The sequence below is a fragment of the Bipolaris maydis genome (assembly GCF_028858645.1).
Source record: "Bipolaris maydis strain C4 unplaced genomic scaffold PSV08scaffold_7, whole genome shotgun sequence".
Taxonomy (NCBI): Eukaryota; Fungi; Ascomycota; class Dothideomycetes; order Pleosporales; family Pleosporaceae; genus Bipolaris; species Bipolaris maydis.
This window is the reverse complement of record NW_027093863.1, coordinates 1284902-1308341: the sequence shown is the minus strand read 5'-3', so window position 1 is coordinate 1308341 and position 23440 is coordinate 1284902. Positions and strand designations below refer to the sequence as shown.

Sequence of the window (23440 nt, the reverse complement as noted above, 5' to 3'; positions counted from 1 at the left end):
AAGAGATTTTGCTTGTGTTGGTGTTCTCTTGATTTGATTTCAAGTTCCAAACTCTACGTCGGCCATCGGCCTTAATGGTAGGACTATAATACTCTTCTTCCAAAACTTGATGCTTTGGTCATATGACCGCACAGCACTGTCCAAATTGCTCTGTAGAATATCAACTGTCACGGGTCCCAAATACTTTCTTTGGTCAACTGCAATCATCTGATCCAGAGTCCAACAAGGCTGCACTTATACGCATGCATTGTTTCTTCAGGTTCTCGCCTGCACATAAAAGCAGTGCATTGATCGAGTGTGAAAACTAGGCCTCAAATTAGGCCTTATCATACAAGGGTATGTACTATGATAGTTTTAGGGTGTATGATAGTTGTTTGATTCAAGGTCAATATGCTAAAAACTCGTCATATCGACGGGAAGAGAAGGAATATTTTGGCATGCCAACTACACAAATAGATCCTACATAAGCTAATCGCGTAGCATACGTCAGCTTATACGCATCGAAGCTTTGTGACAAGGAAAAAAACCCACGACACGTGAGTGTATGGTACGTACTGCGTACAAGGGCCTTGAATTGTCTTGCTGTTGATAGTATATGCCAATCTCTTTGTATGCCCTGCTATATCCAAGCTGGGAATAGGATAAGATAGCTTCCTTCATGGAATGAAAACTCTATGCAAAAAGCGACAAGATGCATATGTCCTTGTCCAACCGACCTACATGTTAGGTATTTGTTCCTCGTACTTATGCTTTCAGCAACAGAAACCACAATGGTCAACTGCATTCCGTAGACATTCACTAATTAAAAACCTACTTTGCGGAAGGAACGACCATGCCCATTCACTGCATTGATGTTACACAGTAACATTCCCATCACACACACGCACGTAATTCTGAACAAGATACACGTGAGAGGAATCGATCCCGCAACATCCCGCGCTTTAAGGAACAGTATGAAAGGGCCTTGCATTTTGTGTCATGTATCTAAGCTCGCTCGTCAATGTTGGAGAAAAACGCACTCCCCCAGACTATGTAAATGGCCTTGTTCGAGCCGTTCAACTGCCTCAGAATATACATTATGAAAGTAGAGGAAGTAGAAAGTGTAAGAAGGGGGAGAGGGTATGAGGATATGGGGTATGCAGAGGGAGAGAAAAGAGTTAGGAGTACAATGCAGGAAAATGTTAATGTCCAAAACGACACCACTCGTCCAACGATGTATGTGCCAGAATGCGAGCATTACAAATCGTTGAAAGCATAAAGACGTATCAAAAAGGTAAAAGGGAAAAAAAAAGAAGAACCGTCGACAATGTCGAAGCAAACTTTGTCGATCAAGTGTAACAGTGGGTATGTAGCGTGTTTTGTAATGATCCCTCCCAGTGTGCGCCGATAGAAGCAGGTGGCAAAGAAGCAGGTACATGAAGGATAAAGGTGTGGAATGGGTGGATGAAGGAGCTTAGAAGCAGTTGAGTGTACCCTTCTTCCTACCCTTCTTTTGGGCGTCGTTGAGAGCTGCCATGCGTGCTTCCAGGTGAGCACGCTCAGCTTCAACACGTAGACGGGCATTGCGCTCCTCCTCGACAGCTTGAAGAGAGTGGCGTGCTGCGCTGCGCTCCTTGCGCATAACATTGAGCTCTTCTTCTAGAGTGGCGCACTTCTTCCTGAATTGATCCAGATCAGCCTTGGTCTTTGTGCTGGAGGCCTCGAGGTCAGTCAAAGCATCCTCCAAGGTAGCTGTAAGCTGCTTCTCGGCAAAGAGATGCTTCTCAATGGTGCGAATACGAGCTTCCTGATCCTCGACCAACTGAGCATGAGCAATGTCCTTGCTCTGGTGACGCGAGGTAGGAGGAGAAGGTGCATTGGTTTGGGGTGGTGGACTGCCAGGAGGAAGAGGGGGAAGAGGAATAGCTGGCGGGGGTGAGGGCAAGGAAGTGTGTGCAGCGTTCTTGCGCGCAGTGGAGTTGTTTGAGTTGGATCGTTGGAGGTCCTCGCGGGGATCCACAGATACACGGGCAGAGTTGCGCTTTGCATCAACAAGTTGGGACTAGTCACGTCAGATATGTCTATGAGTGGGAACGTGGTTGAGCTTACCTCTAGGAGCGCAATCTTGATGCGTGATTCCTGTACTTCCTTTTCAAGTTCCTCGCTGTGGGTCATAGCATCTTGAAGCTCGCGAGAGCGCTCAGTTTGCAGAGCAGAGAGTCGGTTGTTGGCAGCCTCATGCTGGTCCCAGTTCTGGTTGAGCTGGTCCTCCAGTTCTTGTACAAGACGAGCACTCTTGAGCTCTTTCTCACTGACCTTCTCAAGTTCTTTCAGCGTCTCGGCGTTGATAAGCTCAAACTCTTTGAGGTTGCTCTTGAGCTTGTTGATGGTACTGGTAGCCTCTGCAAGTTCCTTCCTTGCTGATTCAAGGTCTTTGACAGCCTCATCTAGTCGACTGGCAATTGACTTGCGCTCTTGGACCAACCCTTCGATATGTGACTGGATGGTGCTGATGTCTGTTTCTTCGCCCAAGGCAGCCGAAACACCTTGAAGTAGCGTCTCCATCTCGGTCTTCGCCTTGGAGAGATCAGCCTCTAGAGAAGATGCTGTCTCTTTGTGAGTCGTAAGCTCTGATGTGAGCTTCTCGAGCTCAGCAGCGTGTGTCTTCTGGATAGAGTCCATGCCTTGTTGATGGTACTCGATCGCTGCCTTATGCTCCTCAATCTGTCTTTCCAGGTTGGTGACGAGAGATCGATGAGTCTCGAGTTCTTTCTCAGTGAGCGAACGGGCTTGTGAGTCTTCCTCGAATTGCCTGACAATGTTGGTATGTGACTCCTCAAGCTCGGCAAGACGAGCAGCATTGTTCAAAGCTGTAGACTTGTGTTCGTCCACCTCGGCTTGTAATGTGGCGATCATCTCAGCGTGCTTGGCGCGCTCTTGTTGCAAAGCGGCTTCGGCTTCGGCACCTCTTGTCTGCTCGATCTCAGACAAGCGCAGAGCGTGGTTTACTTCAAGTCGTTGCTTGGCAGATTCCAGCTCACGAACAGTCTCAATATGCTGCCTCTCCGAGGCCTTGGTGGCTTCAATAGCCTCAAGGTGCTTGGAGTGCCAGTGAGCAGCTTCATCACTAAGCTTGATGAGTTCATCGTGGCGAGCGGCATCTTCGTCGGCCTCGCCATCACCGTTGGTTGTCCGAGGGGTATCGGGCATCTGTCGGTGTGAGAGCAGGTCCTCCGATGACGCGCCAAGCTTGACAGAAGAAGACTTGAGTGTCTCGATTTGAGCTTTGAGCTCCTGCTCCCGCTGGGCGTGCGAGTCCTTCAACTCTCGGATGTGGTCCTCGTTTTGCTTCATCTGATCCTGCATTGAAGCAACAATAGAGATGTCAAGAGGAGATCCAGCCTTCAAGCTAGACCGTTCCTTTGTCAAACCACTGATCAAAGTCATTTTACCTTCCATCTCCTTGCGTATGGACTGAACCTCAAACTCCAGATCTTGAACTCTGTCTGAGCGTACTTGAATCTCGGACATGATCGTGTTGAGATTGAGCTCAAAGTTCTGTATGGCGTCTTCGTCCTCGTCCAGCCTGTCCAGCACAAGGTTCCGAAGAGAGGAAACAGCACGGTTGGCGCGGTCGTTTGCAAGGACTGCTTGACTCGACTTTCGACGAATCATGTGCATTGATGGCGAAGCTGGTCGGTTCAGCTGAGCCTTGGTGATCTCTGATTTGAGCTCTTCGACGTAGTCGAGCGTGTCTTGGTGTTGTTCTTGTAGCTCAGAGTAAGTCTGCTCGAGCTCACTAATGCGCTCCTCCTTCTCACTTTGTAGTAGCTTCAAGGCCTTCAATTCCTGAACAAGGATAGTCTCGGGAATGTGTTGCTCTTGGCTCAGAGAGGCGACTGAAGCTCGTCTCGGAGTAGCCTCATCATGGCCAACTTCCGTCTCCTCGTCTGGAATACTGGTACTGCCAGACTCCGCTAAGGACAATTCCGCAGACAAGGTACGCGAGGACGAAGGTTGTCCATCCTCTGCTGTGAGGCCATTCACCCCCGCGTTTGATAAAAAAGATGTCGGTCGAGAAGATGGTGCAGATGACGCAACGTGGTGACGCGCCTCATCGACAGAGTCTTGAAGAGCTGCCAAAGTGCGCAAAGCCTCCTGGTACTTGCTGGCAAGCTTCTCGTAGTCTTGGAGTGTCCCTTCGTGTTCTACACGGAGATCAAGCAACTCTTGCGTGACTGTGTCAAGCTTATCGTGAACGAAGCGGACTTGTGCAGGGCTGGATGGTCCATCGTCGCTATCGTCACGGATTCCATCATTGGAGATGGCCTTGACAGCAAAATTGGGTTTTTGCTCCTCGGCATCAGCATGGTGAGCAGCGGTACTGGCGGTCTGGGGACGTTCGCTGCCAGCCTCCTCGGGAATGGCATCGATAGGCGTACCAAATTGGTGCATGCTGTCAGTGGTTACTCGCCTCTCGAGGTTGGTATGCTTGTCGATGAAGGGATCACTAGGAGTCTTTGAGTGACCATTGACGTGGTTTTCTTCGGCTTTTGAGTCCGTCCTGTCGAGCTCATAGAGCAAGTTGTCTAGTTTAGCAACACTACGTTGTCTTTCGACAACATGCTTGAGTCGCTCAATCTCACGACTCATCATCTCGGTTTCTTGCTCGTTTTCGGCGAGGCGCTCTTCCAATGTAGAGATGTACTCTTCACTGCTGGCCTCGTTCTCACGAGCCTTTTGCAGCTTTTCGCGCAGTTCAGATATTACGGTGTCGTTCTTCTCAATGCCATTGACTGAGGAGTCGATTTGGCGTTCGAGTGACTGGACGTACTCTTCGTTGTTGGCGTCACGCTCCATTGCCTTTTGGAGACGAGACTGCAAATGCTGATTCTGGCTCTCGAGGATGGCGATGCGAGTCTCCTTTTCCAGCAAATCGCTTTCGTGGGTTGACAAGGTAGATCGCGTGTTGGAGAGAGAGGATTCCAGAGTCTGAATCGTCTTTTCGTATTCGAGAACAACAGATTCGACCGCCTCGGCGAAAGAGTTTGATCTCTTCAATCGTTCTACTGCAGAATCACCAATAGCATCCTTGAGCATAGGCGTTTCCGTCTCGCTGTTGTCACGTGCTTTGGTGATCTCGGAGATAAGTTTAGCGTGACGCGCACTTAGGGCGTTGTAGTTTTCCTGAATATCCAGCAGCTGATTCTGAAGCTCAGCTTCACGCTCGTCTTGCCGCTCAGCGCGCTCTTGGGGGCCGGTCTTCTTTCTATCCGCGCGCTCGGATAGTCGTATCTGGTCTCGGAGAAATTGAACTTCGGCTCTCAACCGGTCGATAGCGGCTTGTTTATCACTGTCGTCATGGACCTGCTGAATCTGGGGTTTACTTTGGATAGCACGGGCGCGCTGGGCGTATTGGACCGTGTTCAGGGTTTCGCTTAGGTGGAATTCAGCTGGGTTGACGCAGGCGATCATGTATGTGATAGCGTTACCGCCAAGCGAGTCTTGCAGAAGGCGCGTAAGCCTAGAGTCGCGGTACGAAACATAGCCCCCGTGAGAGCGTGCCGACAGCTGCGAAATAACTTTTCCCAAGCTTGCAAGACCTGCGTTGATTGAAATACCTTCCTTGGCGCGCTCGCCCTGCGCGCCTGTGTTTTTCAGCCGCTCGCTTCCCGCCAGATCGACGAAATGGAGCTTGCTATCCACAGTTACCCAGCTCTCGCTAGAGCCAGACATCATTTCGATGGGCACGGACCGGCGCTTCTCGCGGGTTGATGTTGTTGTTGGCGAAGATTTCTTCTGTACCAAGTTCAAACTAAACACGGCATGGGAGCGCGACGATTTGGCATTGACGGCAGTCGCGTCAGTCTGCCGGATTGAGGAGCCGAAGTTGAGGGCACCAAGCAAATCATCGATCGAGTTTACGGGTATTTGGGTGAGTCCAGTGAGGAGAATGCGACCATCACGGTCCTCTCGGATGTTTACCTGAGGCCGCTCGCCTTGGGCTACGTTTTCGGGTAGTAGCAGGTCGCGAAGTTGCTCATTGTAAATCTGCTTGCGTCAGTGCATGCTTTTTTTTCATTTTGCTTTTTTGTTCGGCTGGGGAGTCATTACCTCTACATACGTGGCCCTCAGCTGCCAGTTTCTATTCGCCTGCGATGTTGAAGACTTGGCAGTGAAGTTCTGAATTCCAGATAAGCGACTTGGAGCGCGAATGCCGGAGCCGGCGCTTTTGTTGGACCCATCAAGTTTGTCGAACAGCAATGCGGCTGCGCGGGGGATGATACCTAGTTGCGCAGTCAGGATCACCTTGTCTTTTTTTTGTTAAGAGTATGTTGGCAAGTTAAGCATACCCATAACTTCGGGATCGGCTTGATCTCGTGGGCCCGTGGTGCCCATTGTGTACGACTTTCCAGCGCCAGACTGGCCGTAGGCAAGAATGGAGACATTGTAGCCCTGGACGAAGGAGTGGACGCTGTCTGCGACATATTCAAAGATACCCTCCTGGTTAATGTCCTGGTCAAAGACACGGTCAAAAATGAAGACTTTCTTGCCTCCAGCCGCGTCTACAGTCAGGCTCGAGGGCGAAGTGACGTGACACAGGGCATTGCGAAATCGTTGAGGAATGAGTTCGTAGCCAGGATCTCCATGCTGGAGTGCAGGACGCACACGGACGGCTGCATTAGAGGGTGGTTAGTACGCAGCATGCATATCGGACCGTGGGGGGGGTGGAGGGCACCTACCAACTTTGACGGCGGTCCTGCTGTCTTCGTCCGACGCCTTGCTCTCACCAGGCTTGCTGCTGATACTCATACGACTGGAACTGCGATTGGAGCGCAACATGGCGCTCATGGGCCGCGTAACACCGTTGGCGGGCGAGCCTGGTGGTGAAGTGGCCATTTGAGCGGCCGCGGCAGCGCCGTGAGAAGGGAAGGAGTGGAGTGCAGCACGGCGTGGCGGGGCGGCGAAGTTTTGCTTTATACTTGTGGGGTGAGTGCAGCTGGACGTGGCGAGGAGGGGAGAACAGGCGCTGCAGTGGCCCTGGCCGGCATCCGCGTAGTGGTTTGGGGGTGATGAGAGGTCGAGGGGGCGGTGGTCAAGGTGGAGGGCGATGGGGGAGCGCAGGCGGCGACTATGCAGGCTGTGGAGCAGAGCAGCAGCAGCAGCAGTGGCGGCGACAGCAGCACAGCGAGGGCCGCGGGGAAAATAGTGAAGAAGGAATTATCCTGCTTGTGAAGACCAGAGGACAGAAAAGCAAAGCAAGTAGGGTTCGGCGCGGGTCATCAGAGCGACAAAGGCCTCCCCCTAGCGCCAGATGATTTCCAGGGGGAGCGCGCGCCTTTGACAGCACCCACCCCCGAACCATGCAGACGAGGCCCCGAAGTAGAAGAGGCCAGGACCCTGACCTGCTGCTCGGCGTGAATGTGGACGCAGACGCGCCTTGTCCGCTGCCCGCGCGGCGGCGGGCCCATAAGCATTCCCACAACCAGCAGCCGTTGTTCCTGCAGCCCGCGTGCATTGCTGCGCTGCCATGCAGGGCTTCGACATGCTATACTACACAGCAGCCCACCACGCCGCACCACGGCCTCATCACCCATCCGCTGCCGCCAGCTCGGCTCGACACTGGCCCTGGCCATTGGCTGCCCCGACTATCCAGCTGCCCTCACCACTCCCGCCTGCAAACTAGCTCGAGTACCCTACCCATCCCTACGCCGCCGGCCGACGCCTCGCTAGCGACAGCACCACCGCCCAGCCCACGACGCTGACATTCGGATGGTCATGTCGCCCAGGCGCTCGAGCATATAACACAGCCAGATGCTCTTCATGCATCGGCCGACTGCTCCCGACACGGCTGCACACATGGCCCATCGTACTCGCCTCCTGGCCACACACGGCACCCGCGCGCGCAGATCTTGTCAAAGTCGTCTTCGCCCTGCTGAGCCAGCCGGAGTTGGCCTGCATCTCGAGTCGCGTCTGCGCGCTGTCAGCCTCGTACAGTCGTAGAATCATCAAAGAGTAGCGTGTTTCAGCTCGGCCAATCCTACCCAAATTGCAACCGACATAGCCGTTTCCTGTCGCTTAGCCAAGCTGCGTGACGAGGCTGCGCCAACCCTGTGCGAACACTAGGTACCGCACAGAAGGGGGGGTGGCTGTAAGTATCTACTCCAGTGACATACTAAATCGCCCTCAAAATCAAAACCCTCCGATGCCCTTGACCATGCCCGCCCCCTCAACTCCCTCCCTCTCTCACTCCTGCAACAAGCCGTCCAAGTCCATTGGCCCTTTCCTGTTCCTAGCGTCTGCTGCCAACGCCAGTGCCGTCGATAGTCATGCTGCTATTCCTCCCGCTCCCCCCTTTCTATTAAACCCCCTATCGTTACTCTCCGGCATATGGCGTGAACAATCTCTGCTGCATCTGCTCAACCTGCCAAACTCAGGCCGGCTCTGCCATATAAATCTCCGCCGCCTGCTCGTCCCACTGCAGAAGTGGAAGTGCAGTCGGCGCAATAATGTGACTGTGTTGCTAGCCGCAGCCTCACCATGCCCCGGTGGGAAGCCCGCGCTCTAAACGTTGCCAGCCACGTGCTGGCCGCTCCACTGCGCGACGGCTCGACAAAACTATCACGACCACAAACTTCGCCTCGGCAACTACCGCCCTCGCACGGGTGCCTCATCCCGCAACCATCAACCTCTTGCAGCCCAACACCTTTAACCTCATGCATACTTACAATCAACTCGCCTTGTGTAGAACCCCGAAGCAGGCACTCGGCCTACTGACGCGTCGTCCCGAGCACATCTTCATACATCCACAAGCATATACCATCTCCGACTGTGCACGGCAACCCCGTCCCAGTGGAAATCAAATGTGACCCGCGACCAAACAAATGCTAGTTTCAGCGAACCGCCTGCTCTAGGGCAGATGGCCGTTTACAAGACTGGTACATAACCAGACTTGGCTTCATTGCTGGCCTGATATCTGCCCTAAGTTTGCATTGTACATACAGTATTATGTACGTGTGGATACCTAGTGTAATAACACCAGCCTAATATAGGTCCTTGCAGTCCTTGCATGCTTGCGCCATGTCGGCCAACACCCACTCCACAACCTGCTTTCTGCACATCGCGCACTGTGCCACGGTTCCATATCAAAAGCGAAGCAATACTACCGAGTGCTGGGCCGAAACACTGCATCTGTTTGTTTCAACTCCCGCGTACAGGCTGATTACCACAATGGCACAAGACACACACAGCAGTAAGCTTCCATCTTCTTACTATCCTGGACTCGGCAAGCCCAGTCCGGGACGGACCCCACCCGCGTTCCATGTCTGAAGCCTGTCCGGGCCACGAGAGGCCATGAGTTCTCAAGGTCCCTACTGAACGGCATGTAACTTGGCTAAGTAAGCAGCTGCATGCCGCAACCCCCGGCCCACAACGCTCCGTCTTGAAACCTGCAAAATCTGGAGATTGAGCCACTCCGGTTTACCCGGCTCTGGCTGCACACTTACGAAATACACACCCCCCTCCTCCGATTTTTAACAGATGCGAGAGAGATCCAGGCCCCAATCGCTGCACAGACATCTACTCGCCCTCGTTGCCCTCGCTTCATTGGGTGCGGGGTAAAGGTAGCTTACCCCCCGGTCAACCATGTCTCGTTCTGTAAAGTCATGACTTGGACCTGCATGCCCCTCCAAGGACCCATTTTCGACGTGCATTTCTGCGAACCCCTGGTTCAAGGCCTCCCACTTCGCCTATCACAGCAAAAGCTTACCACTGACGTGATGTCGTGGATCGACGCAGGATATCACCAACCCCCAGTCAACTCAACGTCTTTTGTCCAACTCTCGCGAATCCGCTTTCATGCCCCACCTTTTCGCCCTTTCCATTTGATATGCGTTTGCATGACAATAGCAACTCCGTTTTGCTTCCTTGTCCATTAAATAAAGTTTGAAGTGGTATATCTGCCACGACTCGTGCCCGCTACACTCCCTTTGTGTGTCAGGTTTTTTTTTCTTGTCTGGCATCCCAGTCTTTTCAGTTAGTACATAAACTTTCCCCTTTTGGGCCATTCCTTACTGTAACAGGGGGATGAGAGCAATGACAGCTACGTAATCGCGTCTCGCATAAGATGTTGATTAGAAGCTGACTGCCAAGTCTTTTTTTCCACACATGGAGCACCAAGGAAGTGTGTGTAAGTTCTGCTTACTGTAAAGAAAAACATGGGACTTGGGAACGTTCGAGACAACATGGTCAGATGCCCAAAGACGCGTACACAGCGCATGCCCAAACGGGACTTGCTATCAAAAGGGCAGGTGGGCCCCCCGCTATTCTTCTGGTTTCCCTCCCCGGGCATTAACAAAGAACTGCCGGGCGATACCCGTTGCTCTTGCGTACGTACGGATAGGAAGGAAACTCAACCCGGAAACACTAATGTTTGCCATGACTCAACCGACCACCAATATCATTCGATTCCAAGTGTTTAGCGAACCTCTCTTATTCTTCGGCATATTGCTTCATAGACAGTAGGCGGGCATCATGGTTTGAAGTAAAAAAAAAACTTGGTTTTTGACCCCATTGATTACTCTCACACACTTTTTGATCCACTGACTCGAAACTTTGGTGATTCGCTTCCGTGGTGGAGCAACAAGAAAACTCTAAATCCTTCTCGCATGATCTGTGGCTATATGTGAAGGATCCTATTATCATATTGCCTATCTTGTATGTGTCTGTGTGCGCGTGGCCAAGAGAGAGAGAGAGAGATAATGACCATTATTTCACGTATTGACATGACGTGTTTTTTTTTGGAGGGGGCAGGTTGGGGGGGGGGGGGGGGGGGAGGGGGGCTGCGCTCTTCTCGTACACGCACAGACATATTTCTCCATCTTTCCATCTTTTCCATCTCGTCTCTGGGAAGCTAATAGGAGGAGTGGCCGGGGGGGGGGAAGAAATAAAAGGGAAATCAAGGTCCCTCTTTTTTTAAAAAAAAACTCTACTATCCTTGCTTACTTTAATCCATCCAACAGATCATCCTTCAAACTATAAACTCATCCGAGGTCTCGTAAAAGAAAGTAAGAAATATATCTATGCGAATCCATCGGAAAGTAACTATACTGCTTGCGTTGTTCGTATCAAGTGTTCTCGTCTAGTGTATTAGATTGCTATTATACATTATGATTCTTGTAACTAGACTAGAACTAAAAAGCAAATAGTAAACTACTTGTGCATCTCTGCCATCTCTTTCCGTAACTCGTTCAAATAAACAAAAGACATTTTTATAGCAGGATGATGCGCACCAAGGACTCGTTCTTGCAGTTGGTAGCAGCTCTGTAGGAGAGAGATAGCCTCTTCGTGCCGTCCTTGGTCCCAATAGTTAGCGGCAAGATTTCTTGTGCGAATCAGTGTTTGAGGATGCTCGTTGCCAAGTATCCTCTTTGATGCCTCTAGTACTTGCAGATTTAGCTCTTCAGCCTCCTTTAACCGTTCTTGACAAGCATAAGTCAACGCTAAGTTCGCTATAGTACCTAGTGTGTGAGGATGCTCGTTCCCAAGTATCCTCTTTGATGCCTCTAGAACTTGCAGCTCTAGCTCTTCAACCTCCTTCCACCGTTGTTGATCATTATACGTTACTGCTAGGCTCGTCATACTAACTAGTGTATTAGGATGCTCATCCCCGAGTACCCTTTTTCTCATCTCTAGTACTTGCAGCCCTAGCTCTTCAGCCTCCTTCAACCGTTCCTGATCACGATATATTGTTGCTAGGGTTGCCATACTAGCTAGTGTATCAGGATGCTCATCCCCGAGTACCCTTTTTCTCATCTCTAGTACTTGCAGCCCTAGCTCTTCAGCCTCCTTCAACCGTTCTTGATTGCAATATATTGTTGCTAGGTTCGCTATACTAGCTAGTGTATCAGGATGCTCATCCCCGTGTACCCTCTTTTCCATCTCCACCAGTTGCGTATACAGCTCTTCCGCTTCATTATGTCGTCCATCACGGAAAATTGCCGTTGCGTATTGCCATGTTAGATGTAACCGTTGGCCACTCTCTACTTCAGGAGACATGTACGACAGAGCGCACTTGGTATGCGGAAACAATCGTCTCCACTTACTCCTATTCTGATGACTGCCATCTGGGAAGACCTGAGATAGCTTTGTGATGGCATGCTCAACCTGCTCCTGATATAGATTCTGCTGCTGAAGCCACTCCTGCAATGCACAATGAACCAGTCGGTGCAAGTCCAACGCAGAATCTTCGGGCCGCCGAGTGACTAGCCCGTATTTACTGAGTTCATGTATAGCATTTCCTCTTTCTCGAATATTCTCGTCTTCGAAGAAATCAAACGGGATATCCTTGGAGGCCACGCAGGCTGCAAGTAATAAATAGTCTGCTGCAAGCGCATGACTACGGCAGATCTCGTCGAGGGAGATGAACAGAGTGCTAGCCACGGGATCCTTTGCTCTCCCCCTCTGCAGTGTGTCCCTTGATGGTCCGCTATCTTGCTTGACATCGTAGTCGTTTGGCGTCTTCAATTTCGATAGGTAATCCTTAAGTGATACAGCCGTGACATTGATATAAGCTGCTGCTTGGATAATCGCTAGCGGAAGATGTGAAAGCTCTTGCAGCAAAAGCCTCGCTTGTTGCTCCTCGGTTGAATCGAAATCTTTGTCTCTATTCAAGTAGTTCCTCAACATTTCCTTGGCGGCATATGGTGTCAGCTCCTCCAACTCTATAAGCGTGTGCGATGCCATTTGTTGAGCCAGACTGCTTTCGGTTGTTGTAAAAACGACAGAGCATCGCGTGGATTCAGGTAGATAGGCAGTCAAACCTACTTCCCCTGCTAACAATATCTCACCAGCTCGTAGCGTGATGTCGTCTAGGTTGTCGAAGATCAGCAAGTAATGTGCCGTGTCCTCTTTTTCAAGATGAAGTTTTACAAGCTGCTTTGCGTCTGCCTCTTCGTCGTCCCATCCAGGAATATTGAGCCTTCGGGCGATGGTCTCGTACGACCTTTCAAGACTGTCGATGTTGCTTGCATCCAACCAAAACACTGAGCAAGTCTTGATGTCCTCTCTTACTCTGCATGCAATTTCTAGCGCCAGCTGTGATTTGCCTGTTCCACCAGGTCCTACTATAGCCAATCTAGTTGTTGTTGTAATATGGTCTTTGCTAAACAAATTTGCTTGTAGAGTGGCAAGCTGAGACTCTCGTCCGACAAAATGCTCGTTGCGGGAAAATGGAATGACGGAAGGTGTGCTGCTAGTTGCTTCTATTTCCATTTGAAGTCTTCTCCATGCTTTGTTCTTCCCTTCGCCATAGTTAATATGCATGGTTACACCTAGAAGTCCAAAAAGGCAGTACACAATGTCTTCTGGTTCGGTGGTGATGCGATTGTCGGCCCAATGCATTCGCTCGTGTAGAGAGAACTGGTCTAAGTGATGATTCTGTAGTGCTGCGAGCGGAATTTTGGTAATTCCATGCACTAGTTGCTCCAGAGACCTCTTATCCCCTAGCCGTTGTTCCCCGCAAGAGAAAAATTCCACTGATGCTGGCGCAATCAGCTCTTGGAGTGTCCAGCCTCGAGTAAACCACGCGCTTGACCGGAAGGATGCCTCCCAGTTGCTGCTCTGTAATATGTCCGTTACATTGGGTACATCCGATAGGAACACATAGCATTTAGTCGCTTTGCTGTACCAGAGAAACATTGATTTGATCGCTCGTGAGCGCTCAAGCCTGTCCCATCGTTTGATGCAGCACGTGTCAATCCAGAAGTACTGGAGCTGGTCTTGGGCCGCACGTGTAGAGCAGAACAAAAGCTTGCGATAGCCGTCCTTCTTTTCTTTGTAAGTCCCGCTATCTATGTCTTCAAAGGTAATTTCTGATTCCTCCCATCTGTGTGAAAGAATAGCATATGGTGGAATAGGCTTCCCGCGAAAGTCTGTTAAGGTGAGTCGGCCAGACTGATCAAAGTGAAGAAGTCGCATGACTGCAACAAGAGAAAATACAGTCAAGGCAGTGTGGAGATGATGATGATGATGCTAGGAGCAGGCAACAAGAGTAGGTTTTTGAAGCATGAAGGACCCGGGCACTGACCTGGCTCAGCCCTGTAACCCCGCCTTCCGGTAAAGCAAGAAGCACACAGCCTACTCGCACTGTTGTCTCTCTGCTGTTGGGGGCCTAAAACTGCCCCTACCACAACAATGCAACTCCTTAGGAATGCCAAAACCACGCACTGGTTATCTACAAAGTACATGTACTGATAGGATTTCAGTAAAGCTCAGGGATTAGACGTTTCATGGCAGATAGCATGCATGTAGTAGATAATCAGGTTATGTACTTTGACTGTAAAGTCACGCCTTCATCGTAACCGAATTTTGGTTATTGTACCCAATGGAGATTTGTCTATTTGACATATACCCGTTGAGAGGCTTTGGTAGCAATACCAACCCATTTTTCAGGGTTCAACAGGGTCTCGCAGAGGTCCACCCCAATCCTTTTATTATGTACTTTGACTGTAAAGTCACTTTTTTTGATACCCGATTCCGGCAGGTTGGGGTGTGGCCTGCCATTCTTTTCTGAGATAATTGATCTGATACGCTACATAGCAAACAGAGAGAAAAAAGTCAGGCGGTAGTAGATAATCATAGCTTCTATGTCAAGTTCTATTATAAAAACAAGTTTATGTAGATGCGAGTTGGTGTTCATATCCAAATCTGAATCTTTTCTATATCTAACCAGCAGTGTTTTGTCAATCTGACGAGACATGAAATGAAGAAAAAAACATGTGAAGCAAAACTTTTTTTTGATCCAAAATCTACAAAAGGGTATTATTACTATGATATTAAAAGAATCAGGGTGAAAGAATCGCCTCACTCAGTTGACAGATAAGAGAGGGGAGAGAGAGGCACGAACACATCAAAATAGGTGAATTAAAAGACAACAAGGAAAAATGTGGTATGTTATTCCTAGCAACCAGCCAACGACGACGACGACACGACAACAAGGGAGAGAGATAAAAGGAAAAATAAAGAGATACACAAGGTCAGACAGCCACCCCCCACAAAATCTCAAAAAAACCAGCTCATCCAAAGCCAGTGATGAGAAAAACCGAAAAAGGCGTGGGCCAAGGCAACTGACTGACTATTGCAGACCAGTTTTCCGCCTTGTACAAGATGGGACCCTGCTCCTCCTTTCCTTATAACCCCCCATCACCATCCATTCCCTCTTTTCTAGCCCAACACCCCGTTCCTACCACCTATAGCTTAATTTCCTCCCTGGGAGTTTTGGTCTCCTCTTTCCCTCCTCTCTTCTTCGCCGAAGGGTATGAGAGAAATAGAGGTTAAAAAAAAATGAGTGATTCAGCTATCTCACTCGTCGCAATAAAAAAAACGTACATAAGGAATAAGCCCCCATTCCGGGTTCGTTAAGATTGAAAAAAAAAAGCTTCTCTCAAAGATGGTAATGAGAGAAGATGCAAAAGGAGAACGAAATAACTTTGAGATATGAAGGCACTGGGCCTCCATCCATGTAGAAAGTAGAAAGGAGAAGGACGCCAACGCCAGTTCAAGGATAGGAAAAGGGCATCAATGCTAATCTCGTCTCGATCGCTAATGATAAATCAAGATTGTTCAAAAACAAGGAAAAATAACAAGTATTCAAAACACCAAGAGAGTCCTTGTCTCTTGTACGCTTTTCACTTAACGCGACGACATGTGGCGCATGCTACCGCTGGGCCTTCCAAGCGGCTGTGCGTACTTGGAAACGGGCACCATGTCAGAATGGAGGTCGTTGTTACCGTTGCCTTCGACATCGTCATCGTCTTCCAAGATGCGTGTTGGCACAACAGGCACGTCGTGAGATCGGTGCTGTAGGCTTGACCGGTCTGGTGTTGTGCTGGCGCTGGCCATGGACATGGAAGTGCTGGACCTGTGGCTTAGGTCTGGGGTGGGGGGGATGCTTGATCCGCGACCGGGGCGGAGCATGCTCTCCTCGTCACCATACTCGCTGCCAATGGTGGATTGGGTGCGGCCGCCGTGCGACATTTGTCCGACGCTACTGCGACGATCACTGTGGTGATCCTCCTCGATGTCCGCGCGCTGGGCGAGTTGAAGACCCTCTACAGCTGCGGCGCATTGCTCGGAAATGTTGCGGATGATGTATGCGATAGCATCGGTCTTGTCTCGGAGGACACGGTCAGCAACATCGACCATGGACTGGTTCGAGAAGCGCTTGGAGTTGCGTGCAGGGCTGTTGAAGAGACGGTGCTCCATGTCTGGTGAGACATCCTCGCCCTCGAGGTGCTTGCCTTGAGCAGTGCTTGCTCTTGACTCCTGGCGGCTGTCGACACCAGCTACGCCACGGATGGTACCAACCTCAGACTTGTCCTTGATAGAACGGTGGGTAGGTGCCTGAGACTTGGTCTCGGCATCTTGGAAATGGTCCTCTTCGTCCTCTTCAGGCACATCATCGAAGCCAGCTTCCATGTAGTTTGACATGTCGTCCTGGTTGAGAGACTTGACAATGTGCTCCATGTGGTGAGTCTGGCCCTCGATGAGAGCACGGAGATGAAGAACAACACGTTGTGCCTCGTCGCGCTGGCGGAGGATAGCAGAGTTGGTGTGCTGAAGAGCGCTGAGCTCCTTCTTGTTCTTCTTCCTCTCACGCTCGAGCTCCTCGGCGATCTCCTGCTGAAGGACGAGAGCCTCGAGAGCATCGTCGCGCTGCTTCTCAGTGCCAGAGAGGCGGACAGTGAGTCTGGCAGCATCGTCCTTTTGCTGATCAATGAGGCCGGTGAGACGGCGGTTCTCACGCTTGTGGTTCTCAATCTTGACCTTGAGATCCTGGGTCTCCTTGGTAAGCTGCTCGGCGAAAGCTTGGAACTTGAGGAATTGCTGCTTCCAGCTCTCAAGCTCCTCGACCAAGAAGTTGTTTCGCTTGGTGACCTTGCCCAGCTCGCTGTCCATGCGTTGCTTAAGGTTGATAAAGTCGGTCCAAGCCTCTTGAGCATCACGTGAGTATTGGTTGCGCTCGCGCACAATCTCGTTCAGGTGACGCATAGAGACCTTGGTCATGAGTGGCTTCTTGACGGAACCGCCAAAGATTGCCTTGACTCCAGTGTTTCGGCCCTGAAGGTAATGTTAGATGCAAGTAAGATTGCGTTGAATGGTCTGGGGAGGTACTTACAAGCTTCTCACACACGTGGTCCATGACGGACATGACAGAATCCTGCGACCACCAGTCGGGGTCTTGAATGCTCTCCACCTCACCACGCATGACGATAATCTGGCCAGCTGGAATGAGCTTGCCACCACCGTAGGCTGACCGCAGATGCTGTGGCACACCTGTTGGTGCGACCTCGCCATTGAGAGCCTGGGTCAGGCGAGTGATCATCTTGGTCCTCTGGCCAGCCGAAAGAGCAGTAGGGGGACTTGATGTAAGCACAAAGTTACGGTCTAGATCGACAACCAGAGCATCAGTTGGGGCCGTGAAGAGCGAACGACATTCTGAGGTGACACCAAGGATGTACGGACCAGGCTCCTGGACTAGATCCTTGACGTGACGCGCATGAACTACGGGCACGTAGAGACCGCTCCATTCGTACACCCTTACGCAAAAGCGCACGGTCTCGGCTGCGACGGTGAGCATGGCGGGGTAGTGGCTGGTGAAGATGATGCGTCGGGTTGGTGACAAGGCGGCCTCGATGACGCCCACAATGTTGGGAATGGACAGGCAGGTGAAGAGGGGCCACATGGCAAAGTTCTGGAAGCCGGTGGGCGAGGAGGGGAATTGGTAGCACAGAGCGTAGTCCTTCATGTCGATGCGGACCAGGTCGTTCAGACGTGGTGCGGGGAAACTGAGGATGCGAGATACTTCCTCAGCGTGGAACAGGTTGGTGGCCTTGTTCCAGTGAATCCACATACCGCGGAGGTAGTCGCCGAGCAAGTTGTACAAGGGATAGCGCGAGAGGAAGCTGAGGCAGTAGGGGATCCAGTATGTTTCCTCTGGGTTGTCGTAGAAGTCGGGCTCGATTCGCTTGCGCAGGTCGCGAATGGTCTCGGCCCTCTTCTCGTCGGCGCGCGACCAGACACGGAGCGCAATACCGTACAGAGTGTGGGAGGAATCCTGCTGCAAAACGAACGAGTGGTGTACGCAGTGGGGCTGGCTTCTGCCAGTGCAAATCTCGACATCGTGAGGGAAGCATGCCTGCAATATGGATTAGCAGACCGAAGTGACAATGGGGAAATTGTGAGGCATTTTGCAAACATACCCTCATGGCCGAGTGCAGAGACCTGGCAATCTCGTTGTCCTGCTCGAGCCTGGGGCTGCTTCCCAAGATCTCGGGCAGCCAGAAAGTTCCGACGGCACCCTTCATGTGGCCAATCTTGCCCTGGGCGGGGGCGGGCGCCTTGACCCATTGTGAGGGCTCTCGGCCAACACCGCAAACCATGTAGGCATGGGTAAGCGTCTTTGGGCTTCTAGCGCCCTGCTTGACGTTCAAGGTGGAGGGGAGCGGCTGGGTGATTCTCGAGTGGAGAGACGAGGTGCGGCTGGGGATGATGAGGCTGTGGTCGGCATTGTCTCTGGTTGGGGGGCGCTCGCTGGCGCCGGTGCGAGGGCGCAGGCTCAGAGAGGGAGCCATTGCGAGAAGGTCGAGTTGGGTCCTATCGAGTTGGGCGTGGGACGGTGAAGAGGGAGAAGGAGGGAGTGGATGCAGATGGGGACCAGTGCAGGAGTAGTATAATGACAGTGAAGGACTAGGACGAACACATTGGGGAGATTGGGCCAGTTGAAACGGCAGAGTAGCAGCAGCAAGCCGGGCAAAGACGAGCGACGGGGTTGAGAGAGCGAGGGCGGAGGCGTGGAGCAGCTTTACGCGACCGATGGATTGTGAGCTCAAAACCAGCTTGCTGCGGGTAGTGGAGGAGGGTGGCAGCCAGGGGGAAACATGGCTTTTGGGGACGGCCTGGCAGGGCGCGCGGACTGGATGCTGGGGGTAGGAGGGACGCGAGAACTAGACATGGGTGGCTTTGGCAGGCGTCGGTTGGAGGAAATGAAAGAAGCCTAATCCCTGCCTGGCGCAGGGCCGCTCAGGGGCACGGGCCAGCGTGCTGTCAGGGGCGGGAGGTCGTGGGATTAACGGCTGGCCTGTTTTCACGAGAGACGCCGGCGGCAACGGGTGCAAGGGCCGCCATCCAATCTTGACGCTGGGCTGCACAAGAGCATTGTACGCACTAGAGCATTATCATGGTGTTGATGAGGGCGATGGCGGTGGTGGTTGGGGCGCGCCGTGGGCAGGCAGGGCAGGCAGGGCAGCGAGGACGTGGAGCAGCAGCATTGCGGCGCCCTCTCTTGGCCGCCCACATGCTTTCTTGGAGTTGTGCCCACCGTGACTCGGGCCGTCCAGGGATGGCGGCAGCGAAGGGTCGGATGGTGGCAAGAATAGTGTGCAGCGTTGGAGCGGCCTTGTGCTGGATGCCGATTTGGGCCAGATTCGAATCAGGCGTGCGTCTTGTGCACGACAGGCGCAGACAGCTGCAGTGTGCACACGTCTGCCTCCAGGTGGCGTGCATGAGCCCTGTTCCCGCACCTACTTACAGCCTGTCCATGCCCCTTGACGTGCTCGACTTGCGTATCATGGCTGCCATGGCTGCTCTGGCTGCCTACTTACACCCACCCTCGATACATACTTATTACTACATCCACATCCACTACACAACACTGGCGCATGCCTTGCATCTGCATCTGCATCGGCTCCACACTCCGATCCAAGCCCGCCGTCGACACGCCTTTTGTGCACCAGCCCTGTTGCTGCTCTCGTTGGTGTAAGCCCGCCTGGATCTGCGCCCTCCGTGAAACGCTGGTCGTCTACTGACAGAGCAGAGCGGCGCAGAACACGAGCAGCGCATCATGGCCGCCCTCGCCGCCGCCGTATCGCAGTGCTGGTCGTCGCAGTGCTGGTCGTCGCAGTGTCAGTGTCGCGGTTGTCGCAACTGCATGCCGTGTAGTATGATCAGCAGCTAGGTGGGCCTGGCAGCCCAAGTATTGGGCGCAGGCGTGGGGAATGCTCCGATGCAGATGCGCCACCAAGAGGGTTCCTGGTCCGCATCCCTATAGTTCGGCCCCGGCGACCATTTCTGCGCACAATATCCTCCCCAAGCATGCCCATAGCCTGTCCGCGTATTGCCTCGTGATAGATACGTAATCTAGGAAGCTGTTGCGCTGCGCTAGATCGCAAGTCTCCCGCCGCAGTTGGCTTGGCCCAAGATGCAAACTCTGTCCGCCTGCGCTAATCTGCGCCCATCAACGCCTCCACGGCCCCGTCGCATCGTCGCCCTTCAACTACTCGCAGTAGCAGACGTGTAAAATTGTGACCTTCCCCAATCGCCCGCCTCCCATTGGCTGCTTTCCCATCTGGCCTTGGCACCATCGCTGCCGTATCGCGACTTCCGCATGCTCTGCGCGTCTCTGCGTTTGCACCACGGCATCACGGTCCATCTTCTCAGCACGCCACCTGAGCCCTCCCGCCACACCTTCCCTGCTCCCTTCGCCCGCCTGCCATTGCTTGTAATCCCTTCCCTCGAGAAATGGACAACACCTCGAGTGCACCGCTGCTCAACGAGCTGTGCAGCGTTTGGTACGTTGTGATAATTCACTCACTCCCCCCCAATAGCGCTGATGCTCAACGGGAAACGCTCTAGAATGCTTGGCCATCGGCCCCAATCACCGCTGCACTTTGTTCCCGTCACAGTCGCCCGCTATGCACGGCCGGCCCTGGCAATTCACTGCTGACCCTTCCCTGTAGCAATACCACTCAGTTCAAATACCGCTGTCCCGGTTGTGGTGCACGCACTTGCTCACTGCCGTGCTACAAGCGACACCAGCAATGGGCCCAGTGCTCCGGCAAACGTGATCCCACCAAATTTGTGAAAAAGTCACAACTGCTAACACCCGCCGGCATTGACCATGACTTCAACTTCCTCTCCGGAATAGAGCGGAATCTCGACAGAGCTGATAAGGTTGCCGCCCATGCCTCTGCTGCTGCCGCCCCCTCCGAGGGTCTGTCAAATCGCCAGCGCGCTGGTGTGCCCTATGCTAAACTCGAGGCGGCTGCTGCTGTCAACATCATCCGCGCGCCCAACGGTTTGAGCAGACAAAGGGACAACAAGTCGCACATGTCGGCCACAAAGTTAGTCGCCCCGGCTAAACTTAACATGTTGGTAACACTACTGATCTGTATCCCCAGAAAAGCTTCTCGCAATATCGTTTGGACAGTTGAGTGGATAGATGATGCGTCCAAGACGCGTGTGCTTACTCAGACCTCGTCGGTACAGCAGATAAAAGATGCCCAGCCCTTTGCCCACTATGGCGTCAATAGCAAAAGCAAGAAGCGGAAGCTCAACACTGAAACTCCTGCTACTACCATTCTTGAACCAACCCACCCAGAGCAGCATGTCGCGCCTGTTGCAGAGGATCAAGACCAGCCACTCCAACAGACCCACGTGGACGCTCCGATCAGCGACGCACAGTCGGAGCCCGTCTCGCCTGTCCGAGGACGAGCAACCCCTCCTCGGTCAGAAAAAGGACAAACCTCGAAAAGAGAAGCAGACGTGGCAGACGGACGCACTAGCGATAATGGCCATGATGAGCCAAGCGCCCACGCCATGGGTCCTGGCGGGCAGCCCAGGTTTTTTCTACTGAAACCTCGCACGAGCACCAGCCGCCATGTACTCATACCACTTGATTACTCGTGTACACTCGCTGAAAGCCTACATGGTCGGACCATTCTCGAGTTCCCTACTATACATGTATTTCCTGCAGATATGGATAAGTTACCCAAAGAGGAGTTTATGCTAGAGGAAGAGTACGCCGAGCTGGAAGGTGAGCAACAAAAGGAGTTTGACGAATTGATGGGAGAGCTTGATCCCGAGATTCTAAAGAGATTGAAGGAAGGCGAGGATGGGATGCCCAAGAACGGAATAGGTAATGCTGAGGAGGAAGTCGACAGCAAGAAGATTCTGGATGTGCTAAAGCAAGACCTCGGCGGACGCTTGTGATTGTAAATGATCCAATCATGAATATGATTGGTTAAAACAAAGGTTACTTGTTACATCGTGGAAGCGTCTGATCCCTACTTGCAATCATGAATCAAGGGTTTGCTTGAAGAAACAAGGTGTTTTTTTTTCTTTGCTCATCATGGTTGAGTTGACATGTCCACACCCTCATGGATCAAGTCTATTATGCGCATTCGGCGCACACCTACAATCTCCAAAAACAATCCACCCGCACCTGACTAGGGTCTACCTTGTATCACGGCGTGCTGTTCAGGATACCCCACTGCTGGACTACACTCGAGGCCCAGGCGTCCGCTTGATTGCTTTTTTCTCACTAGCCACGCACGACTCCCAACACGCGGACTTGCCTCCCGCCCCGTCACGTCACATTACAAGGGCGTCACACCCAACGGCCCCGACGTTTCGACTATGCTGTACCTTATTGCTTTTTCGCTATGCAGTAATCCTCTTTCTCCATGCATAAGCATCTCTTTTCTTCCCTAATTCCGTCTTCGTGACGTGTGCTCATGCAAGCCCGTCTCCAAGCGTCCAGCGCCTGTCTCCTTACCCTTTTCTTGTCCGTCTCTGGCGGGGAGGCGGACGTGCCGTTACCGACCCAAGGCCTCGTGGTTGCCGCAAGCGTACTGCGCGCGCTCCACTTTTCGTTAAGCCCCCCCAGACTCTGTCTCGGAGGCAATAAATCCCAACTGACTCTCCAAACCCTTAATCTATGCCAAACAATTGAGTATACACTTACCTGCACCTGTGTATGGATTTGCCACCCTAGCCGCGGCGCACGGAAGAGCAGACAAAAGTCATGACTATTGAACGTGCCAAGCGGATCAAGAGGAGCCTGTGTGTGGGGTGGTGGCAGACTGTCAGGAGGGAAGTCGCCAAAACAAACAAGGTTTATCCCTTCGCGTACGGAGTTGGTGCAACAAATCCTACTCGGCCTTCTTCTCCGTTACAGGCATCCATACGCGCACATTCTTTCTACATGGTCAGCCTCAATATCTTACATGCCGCTCAAGAGTACCGTCCAAGTCTGGTCTATGACCGAAGCAAGGTCTTTGCCTGTCCTGTGTCTTGCGAAACACGCTGCGCACAAAACAATTCGGTAGTTTGCTAATTTGCGAAGTCCCCTATCATTCATCGCTCAGCAACGTACCCGGTTCTGGTTTGTTTTACCTTTCGCTCTGACCGGGCAAGGTACCCTCTCATATCATCCTTTTCGGAGATAATACCACTATACACATATGAAGCTTCCAAAGATAAGAGATCGAATCAGGAAACTAAGTTCCGGATGCAAACAAACGGTTGTTTGTTTCGTCTTCAGAACTATCACCTGCCAATATATTTGGCGATCTTAATACGTCGCTCTTATGCACTGGGTATGTCCACTTTTTTCTCTCTCTTC

At 52.1% G+C, this 23440-nt stretch overlaps 4 protein-coding genes across 4 annotated transcripts; 1 reads left to right on the top strand and 3 right to left on the bottom strand.

The window, feature by feature from the left end:
* Nucleotides 1-1355: 1355 nt before the first annotated feature.
* PSV08DRAFT_390883 (uncharacterized protein) lies at nt 1356-7941 on the bottom strand (the record flags this gene model as incomplete). Its single annotated transcript, XM_066093510.1, has 7 exons — nt 1356-2041; nt 2089-6030; nt 6094-6293; nt 6333-6656; nt 6723-7120; nt 7386-7528; nt 7747-7941. The coding sequence occupies 7 exons, from the start codon at nt 7939-7941 to the stop codon at nt 1454-1456; spliced, it is 5790 nt and encodes a 1929-aa protein (XP_065949135.1). The 3' UTR covers nt 1356-1453.
* A 3249-nt stretch (nt 7942-11190) lies between these two features.
* Nucleotides 11191-13956, bottom strand: PSV08DRAFT_390881 (uncharacterized protein; the record flags this gene model as incomplete). Its single annotated transcript, XM_014226992.2, has 1 exon — nt 11191-13956. One exon carries the CDS (start codon nt 13954-13956, stop codon nt 11191-11193), a length of 2766 nt encoding a protein of 921 aa, XP_014082467.2.
* A 1713-nt stretch (nt 13957-15669) lies between these two features.
* Nucleotides 15670-19617, bottom strand: PSV08DRAFT_179757 (AEX-3 domain-containing protein; the record flags this gene model as incomplete). The annotated part of the gene is made up of 5 exons (XM_014226994.2): nt 15670-17097; nt 17156-18175; nt 18240-18879; nt 19205-19480; nt 19568-19617. 5 exons carry the CDS (start codon nt 19615-19617, stop codon nt 15670-15672), a joined length of 3414 nt encoding a protein of 1137 aa, XP_014082469.2.
* Nucleotides 19618-20267: 650 nt separating this feature from the next.
* On the top strand, nt 20268-22132 carry PSV08DRAFT_299916 (uncharacterized protein). Its single transcript, XM_014226995.2, has 3 exons — nt 20268-20606; nt 20775-21158; nt 21216-22132. Exons 1-3 carry the CDS (start codon nt 20557-20559, stop codon nt 22024-22026), a joined length of 1245 nt encoding a protein of 414 aa, XP_014082470.1. The 5' UTR covers nt 20268-20556; the 3' UTR covers nt 22027-22132.
* Nucleotides 22133-23440: the final 1308 nt, after the last annotated feature.